Source organism: Tupaia chinensis, unplaced genomic scaffold, assembly GCF_000334495.1.
Source record: "Tupaia chinensis unplaced genomic scaffold, TupChi_1.0 Scaffold000673_1, whole genome shotgun sequence".
Lineage (NCBI taxonomy): Eukaryota > Metazoa > Chordata > Mammalia > Scandentia > Tupaiidae > Tupaia > Tupaia belangeri.
Genome location: NW_006160196.1, coordinates 622,939 through 631,415, shown reverse-complemented (window position 1 = coordinate 631,415; position 8,477 = coordinate 622,939). Strand labels below are relative to the sequence as shown.

Genomic DNA, 8,477 nt, shown 5'->3' with positions numbered 1-8,477 from the left:
CCCCACACGCCACGGGGCTTGGAGGGCTTAGCTGGGCAGCCTCGGACCCGGCAGCGGCGGCGGAGCCTGGCGCCGAGTGGGGGGCCTTCCTAGGGCCCTGGAACGCCTCTGGGTGCCGGGGGGCGTCTATGGTGCGTCCCCGAGAGAACTAGGGGCGTCCATAGGCCCCGGACCGAATGTAGGCCCTGCTCTCCATCATATACTGGCCTGAGTCGTGTGTGTAGGCGCTGTAGATCGTCTTTATGGGTTGACCGAAGGCAAGGGTCTGTTCAGAGGGTTCTGGGGCCATCTTGAGATCTTGAGATATGTCCCAGGGGTGAAGGAGGTCTGCACGAGCTGAGGGGCGTCTGCAGAGCCATGTAAAGCACCTAGGGTATGTCTCTTAGAGCCGGGAAGTATCTCCATGGGCCGGTCTGAGGATGCAGCTGATCTACATAGGTCCGGGGCCATTTATCCGGTCTGGAAGAAGTGTTCAAAAGCCAGGAAGTCTTTTAGGGCCACCTTGAGGAGTGGGATGTGCTCACCAAGAGAGGGAAGCAAACATGGAGATGTGCTGAGAGGCTTAGGTGGGACTCCAAAGTCTGGGGAGTGTCTAATCTGGGTGACAGGAGGCTGGGAGAGTTAGAAGGACCTGGAAACCTCGAGGTGGCTTTGATGTGACTGACTGCAAGAATGCAGAATCTATGCCTGGAGCAAATTTTGGAAGCATTTTGGGGTCAGATGAAAGTGTGATGAATAATACAAAAAAGAATGTTGAAAATTTCACCCAGCTCAAATGTACTTGCCCTTCAGTAAGTTGATTGAAAAATGTTTAAAAATTTTGCATTACCCCGGGGCTATAGAGAGAGAGTGAGAATTAATCCACATTAGTCTGGGAGGGCCTGTAGAGTCATCTAGACTCATCTAGTACAATGCTTTTCCAACTTTTGACCTTGATCTGCAGTAGGAAATACATTTTCATTGAGACCTAGCGCTTCGCAACAGACGATTTTAACTGATATCCAAGTCCCATGAATTGATATATCCACTTACTAATGATGCACCGTGAAGCATTTCTATTGTATTCTACTTATTTTTTGTAACAAACTATTCATGAAGCATTGACCTGCTTTCAGACCCTGTAGTTTGGGAGACCCTGACCTAGAGGGATGTGGCAATATCTGCAAGGCCTTCTGTCTGAAAGGTGGAAGGAGCTGAGGGTGTGTCTGCAAAGCCTGGGGCCTGTCTAAATGTGCCAGGCAGCATCTTCCTACACTGCAGAGGCTTAGGATCTGCGGGTCTAGAGTCAGGAGATGCTGATGAAGCTTCCGATGTGTGACAGTCACTGTTCTAGGTAATGTGTGTTTCTCCCGAGGTGCTGGAGAGCAGCTCCCAGACTGGGATCTGTCCACAGGGGCTGAAGGTATTGAGTGCTGGGAGAACGCTGGAATGGATTAGAGTGTCGGGGCAGGGTGTGTCTGGGAGTCAGGAAAGAGGTTGCAGGCTGTGGGGGAGCTCGGAGGCCGATATGGGTTAGTGTTGGCATAGCTTGAACATGCGGGGGGACAGAGACCAGGGCCGCGGTCTTTTCTTTACAGGTGTGCAGCAGGAAAAGTGGGGCGAGAGGGAGAGGCAGATGCAGGAGAAACCTGGGCGGGAAGGGCGAGTGGTGCACTTGCTGTGACTCTGTCGAACTACGTGTGTGGGAGAGGCCGTCTCCTACGGTTCCCGCAGCCGTGGTTCGAGGTCTTTTGCCCAGTCATAGAGAAGCACACGAGTTGCGAGTTAGGGATTTTGAAGCTTTCTAGGAATTTTGAGATTGGGAATTGTTTACGGAGCAGATTTTGCAGTTGCAGGGCAGCTTACAGCTGAAATACTCCTATTTTCTGAAGCCCTAATCAAGACATCACCAGTCTGAAGGATGATTTAACTGCCTGACTGGGCAATCAAATCCAAGAGTTCCCATGACATCGCCGAGGTTTCGGTTTGCCTCCTCAGGCTGGGCAGGTTGGCACGAGGCAGATGCTGCCTCTGGGGGCTCAGGGGTCTGCCAGCCTTTCTGAAGTTGAGCCCTTTGGTTTTAGAAGTGCCCGGTGCTTTTGTAGATCCCTCTATTGTGGTTCCAGCTTATGTATATAAATACCATTTTTTTGGTTCCTCGCCATCAAGGGCAATAAGCCTTAGGGGGCTATATGGTATTTGAAGCATGACGTTGAATGCCACCCAGCACATTGGCACTTAACCTCAGAGAAAGGTGGGTGGGTGTCCTACCATAGGACACTTTTTTTTTTTTTTTTTTTAATGACAAAGGGAGAGAAAAAGCATAGGAGGGGGAAGAGGAGAGCAGACAGGAAGGAGAGAGAGACAGGTATTTTTGAAAGATTTCATTGTGTCACCACCTTCTGTTCCGGCCGTCCTAGTTAGCTAGGATCATAGGTGTATACCGTGGTGCCTGACCTGTTGAGATAGGCCTGGGAACCGAACCTGGCCTCCCGTGTGGCCCCAGCCTCACACGGTGGCACCCTCCCACTTGTGACACCACACCTGTGCCAGAGCACACTCTGGAATCACAACACAACACAAAACTGTCTCAGCATTGGATTTGTATCCCATGAAGGTTGGGAAGGGGGTCTTGAAGTTTGGACAAGCTGTAAGGGAGCTCTGGGAATCGGGGAGCTCTCCCTTTAACACAGGAGACAGCTGATAGCCAGAAGAGGGAAGGAAATTGCCCTGCTCCCTGAGATGTCTGCACCAGCGTGGTCCAGCCCCCAGGTCAGGGAAGCCTGGCGGGGAGGTGAGGGGAGAGGCGTGGAAGTGGAGGTTGACGCTGACGGAGGCAACCTCGGAGGCCTTGAGCTGTCTGCATCCCCTTCTTTCACCCACCACTGTCCACCCTACTCCAGTCTCTCACCCCTTGACCACCAGGTGACCATGGAGGAAGAAGATGAGTCTCGAGGGAAGACAGAGGAGTCGGGTGAGGATCGAGGTGATGGCCCGTCCGACAGAGACCCCACGCTTTCTCCTTCAGCCTTCATCCTGGTGAGGTTGCTGGACAGCTGGTGCAGAGGGCCGGAAGGAGGGAACGGCTGGGAGTTGAGATTCCAGGGCCCTGCCTGTTGGGCCCTTGGGGGAGGGGGGGCTGGGGGTGCTGGGGTCCTGGACCCCTGGCTCCGAAGAGGTACTCGAGTCTGGTTGTAGGGTGGTCTGGAACGTTGTCCCCCAAGGAGCAGAGGTTGCAAACCACCTCTGTGAGTCCCCTGACTCTTGGTTCTTTTCAACCCCTCCGCTGACCCTTCTTTTCCCAGCGGGCCATTCAGCAGGCTGTGGGGAGCTCTCTGCAGGGGGATCTGCCGAATGACAAAGGTACGGCCTGGAGTGTTCTGCTTCCTCTTAGACCCCTACCTCTTCCTGCATCCTTCCTCTAGCGTCATATGAGCTTTTCTGAGGCCTCTGGGCCACAGGCTGGTGGAGGGGAGTCACAGCACTCAGGTAGCCTGAGGCAACGTGAGGGGGCAGGAGGCTGACCTGAGCTGGAGTGGAGGGAGCGGGGGGCCAGGGAGGCTGCCTCCGCGGGGTCACAGTGAGCCGGGTCTCTGCGGACGCAGTTGAGACAAGGACGTCTGCGAGGCTGCTAGGTCCACAGCATGCGATGTCGAGGGACTGCATTGTTGGAAGGGGGGATGGAGGAGGACATGAGCAGGGCTGGGCGGGAGGTGGAAACAGGAGAGCCTGTGGGGTCGGGTCATGCCAGGGCTTCGTGCCGAGGGTAGTAAGACAGATGGGTAAGAGCTGGAGCCTCTGCGGGCTTGGGCAGTCCTCTTCGGACCCCAGCTAGAAGGTGGTAGGTGGAGGCTGGAAGAGCAGCAGGAGCTTGGGTTCATCACCAAGAGCTAGATCAGGGGCCAGCAGGTGGCATGGTGGTTAAGGGGCTGGACTCCCTCCCACACAGCTGAACGTGGTTCGAGTCCTTGAACTGGCAGCTTGCTTTCTCACTTTATCTCTGTGGTGAGTGCTTATGCTCTATAGCAAATTTAAAAACAACGATAAAATAACTCTTCAAAAAAACAAAATAAGATCAGGCTCCTTTTCTCTCTCGCCTATGAGATCTCTGTGTCTAATTCCCTGTCCCCCTGTGTTAATATTTCTTTCCAGATGGCTCTCAGTGCCATGGCCTTCGATGGAGGCGCTGCCGGAGCCCACGGTCAGAGCCCCGTTCCCAGGAGTCAGGGGGTCCTGACACAGCTACTGTGAGTAAGAAGAAGGGGCTGGACTCCTGGGTCTGAGGGCGGAGGAGCTGGGACTGGACTCCGGGGTCTGGGGTCTTGATCAGGGGCATCATTGGAAGGCCTGGGGCCTATTCCCTAAGTCTGAGGACTGGGCCCTTTGGTGGTCAGGATAAGGGATTTCATTGGATCCCCAAGTTTTCTTGAGGGATATCTCAGATGTCTGGGTTCCTAAGAGTTTAAGGAGTGGGGTCGTAGGGCTTGTGGGTCTTCAGGTGAGCGGGGACAGTGTGGAGCCCCTCTTGGGCTATTCCAGGTGTTGGACATGGCTGCAGACAGCTTCCTGGCGGGGCTGGTGAGTGTCCTGGATCCCCCGGACACCTGGGTCCCCAGCCGCCTGGACCTACGGCCTGGCGAGTGAGTAGCTGGGCAGCTGGAGTGGGAGAGCCCCCTGGGGGAGAGCCAGGAGCATTTCAAGACTCACCTGCCTCTTCTGCTTTGCAGAGGCGAGGACATGCTGGAGCTGGTGGCCGAGGTCCGAATAGGGGACAGGGATCCCATCCCTCTGCCTGTGCCCAGCCTGCTGCCCCGTCTCAGGGCCTGGAGGACAGGCAAAACGGGTATGTGTGCCAGGGCAGGACTGGACAAGTGGCCTTGAAGTTGTGTAGGAGTCGGCTGTTTCAGTAGTGACCGTGGCAATGACCCTGTCATTTAGGCATCTTTAACTTCTTGTGTTAGACTGCAGGCTGGGCTGGGTGCACGAACAGCTGTGCGTAAATCAGAACACTGTGGTAGGGGCCAGCAGGAGCAGCTAGCACGTGTGGGATGCTGTGTCAGCGCTCTAAGCCTCAGTGTCACCACGCTGGGAATTCCTCTCCCCAGGAGCAGACTCGGCATCTCCGTCTTGCCGAGGCGTGAACAATCTAAAAGAGCGGAGTCACTTGCTCAGTCGTGCAGTCGGTGCCCACCGGTGGGCCATGGCCTTGAGCCTCGGTGTGTCTCAGTCTACAGCCCAGTTTTTGTTTCTGCAATGTGCACTGCCCAAGGGAGGGACTGCTTCCACCCCACAGGCGGTTGTGATGCCGTGACAGCTTAGACCAGCGGTTGTCAGGCGGGTCCGTGTCGGAATCAGCAGAGAACTTGCTCATAGGCAGGCCGCTGGCTGTGCTGTAGAGCTTCTCATTCAGGAGGTCAGGGTGGGGCCTGGGAATTTGCACTTTAACAGCACGTGCTGCTGCCCCCCAGCACCCTGATGAGAGCCCCGAGTTTAGCATGTGCATGTGTGTCTGGAGGAGAGCAGTGGAGAGGAGAGGGAGGGGCCGGAGGTTCTGTTGCTGTAGCTGCAAGCACCGGTTCTGTGGGGAGCCTGGTTTGCACACCCCTCTGCACCAGGTCTACCTCGTTTCTTTCTTTCTTTTGTTTTAGTTCGCTGTAAGATGTGTCTTCTTGCTAGAGAGAGACAGAAATAAAGTGTGAAATCACCCCCTGGCCATGCTGCAGTTCCCTCTCCTCCATTCTTTCGGGATTCTGAGTATGCACACATGCATTCCCGGCGAGTTTTCAAAGCCACTGAGTTCGGGACTTGAACCACATCGTTAGCCATGTGGGGTCCAGCCGCCTAACCACCGTGCCACCTGCCAGTCCCCCTTTTTGTGTTTTGTTTGTTTTAAAATTATTTATTATTATTTGAAAATTGACTATGTAGGGTATGCACACTTACCAGACAGAAAGAGCGAGAAAGTGAGATGATAAGATGCCGGGTCAGGGACTCAAACTGTGATCAGCCAAGTGGGAGTCTAGTACCTTAACAGCCACGCCACCTGTTGGCCCTGCTTTTTGTTTTCTTAATAGCTATGAATTGACTCATGCATTAGGCACAGGAGATGTGGTGCCTGGGACCTACAAAAGTTTGTTTTCTCTTTTTAAACTGGGCAGGCATACACGCACACACGCCCAGTGTGAGTTTAAGCCACCAGGTCCATGACTTGAACCATGGTCAACTACATGGGAGTCTAGCAGCATAGCCATTACACCAACTGCTGGTCCCAAAGATTTCTTTTTTTAAAGAATTATTTTATTTAACTTTATACATTTGTTTGATTTTTTAATTTGACCAGAGAGCGAGGGGCGGGGGGGGGGGGGAATGAGAAAAAAAGCAGCCAGGTCCGGGAATTGAACTGCAGTTGGCTATGTAGGAGTCCAGCATCCTTAACCACCATGCAACCTACCAGCCCCTCTCTTTTTAAAGTTTATTTGTTCGTTTATTGCGAGAGGGTGCATGTGCTCCCTAGAGAGAGAGAAAGCGCCCTCCCCCATGGAGCGTAGTCACACCACACTCCTTCCTCCACTTCTTTGTTCATTAGGATTTTGGGCGTGTGCACACACACACACACATGTTCCCAGCATGCTTTTCAAGCCACTGAAGACAGAATTTGAACCGTGGTCAACCACGTGTGATGTGGCTTTCTGTGCACAGTGCTTAAGCTCAGCTATGGGGCCAGCCCCATGAAGGTGTTGTCATCTGTGAGAAATGAGGAGCTATAGAGGATGAGCAAGTGAACAGGGCAGTGCTCAGTACAGTTGTTTACAGAAGCAGGTATGTGCTCTGCTGGGCACCTGGACGCCAAGAGTGGCAGATGAGTCTGGAAGTCAGCAGGTATTTCCAGAGGGACTCGGGTTAGGTTTCATTTTCTCATTCAAAGTGATGTTTTGTCTTTCCCTTAGAAAATATTGAGAACTTAGGAAAAAGAAAGGAAACTTACCCATAGTCATATTCTGTACAAAAATTATATAAAAGGGCTGACAGGTGGTGTGGTGGTTTAAAGAGCTAGACTCCCACATGGCTGACTATGGTTCAAATCCTGGACCTGGTGGCTTGCTTTCTCACTTTCCCTCTCTCACTCGTTCTCTCTGCCTGATCAAACTGTAAAATAATAATAACAAAAAATAGAGTTAAATAAAATAATTCTTTAAAAAAATTACATAAATAGAAAAGTGATCTCAGGCCAGCCCGGTAGCCTAGTGGTCAAAGTACCTGGATCCCACATGGCCAGCTGTTCAAATCCCGGCCCCAGCCGCTTGAGAAAACACTCCAGATGCACGTCCCAGATCCCAACAGGATGGAGACATGGAGGAGAAGGGGTTGTGGCATGTCCATGTCCACTGGGGGTGCTTTTTCCCTCTCTCTCTCCAGAGACATATGTGCCCTCTAGCAATTAATTTTACAAAAGAAGTGATCTCGCACCTCCACGCCACTCAGGCCTGCAGACCATCTCGTGCGCACGAAGGCGGTGGCAGTACTGAGGGAAGTGAGCCGCTCGTGCCCACCTCGTCCTCACCCGGGGCCAGGTGCAGTCTGGTTCTTTCTGTGCAGTGGCTCATTTAATCCTCCTCGTCCCTGTGAGGCGGATACATCGTCATCATCATCCCTGCTTCATTGTCCTCTGGAGGCCTCAGCAGCTGGCGTCCCGTACACGTGACTGGCTGTCTCTCCTCCTCAAATGTGAGCCCTGAAAGGCAGGGACTTTTGTGTTTGCTTACCACTTTCTATTCCTAGTGCCCTGAACAGAGCCTGGCACAAGTAAGTGATCAGTTAAATGTGCTGAATGAATGCACATCCCTGACTTATGAATGAGGGACCTGAGGCAGACAGGTTGAGCCATGGCCAGCATCTGATCAAGTGGCTCCGAAGCTGCTCCCAAGAGCCCTCTGCTTCCCTGGTGCTGTCCGGCAGCGCCGCCTCAGTCGAGGGGAACCCAGGTTTGCCTGGCAACCCCTCCCTAGCCTGTTTCTGCTGTCGAGAGCGTTGGGGTTTGGGGGCAGGGTGACTCTTGGACTGCAGGGTCAGGGCTGCATCCCAGACTACCGTGGGCTCAGGGTCACACAGACTGGACTCTCCAGACCCCATGCTGATCCCCGGATTTGTGTGTGCCGGGGGTCGGATCCTGCAGGTCTCTGCCTGTGGGATAGGGTTAGGAGTGCCCTAAGACTTGGCGCAAGTAACGCCCTTGGAGCAGCTTCTGAGTGTCAACCTGGGGCTGCTGGGGGCAGTGCTGGCCTGCCTGCTGGCCCTCCTTCCTCTGATCTGGGGTCTCTGCGTCTCCCCCATTCCTTTGCAGTTTCGCCACAGTCTCACTCTTCCCGACCCACATGTGCCCGCCACCTCCTCACCCTGGGCACAGGCGACGGGGGCCCTGCCCCACCCCCTGCCCCCTCCTCCGCATCCTCCTCACCTTCCCCTTCTCCCTCATCATCTTCCCCTTCCCCTCCCCCACC

At 53.9% G+C, this 8,477-nt stretch overlaps 1 protein-coding gene across 1 annotated transcript in view; it reads left to right on the top strand.

Moving 5' to 3' along the window:
• Positions 1-1,381: 1,381 nt before the first annotated feature.
• Positions 1,382-8,477, top strand: part of SCAF1 (SR-related CTD associated factor 1) — an 18,597-nt gene continuing 11,501 nt past the window's right edge. Inside the window, 8 exon segments of the mRNA XM_027776456.1 lie at positions 1,382-1,402; positions 2,905-3,018; positions 3,285-3,342; positions 4,132-4,226; positions 4,519-4,619; positions 4,707-4,822; positions 8,321-8,386; positions 8,389-8,471. Coding sequence (XP_027632257.1) covers positions 2,911-3,018; positions 3,285-3,342; positions 4,132-4,226; positions 4,519-4,619; positions 4,707-4,822; positions 8,321-8,386; positions 8,389-8,471 — 627 coding nt within the window. The 5' untranslated portion in view covers positions 1,382-1,402; positions 2,905-2,910.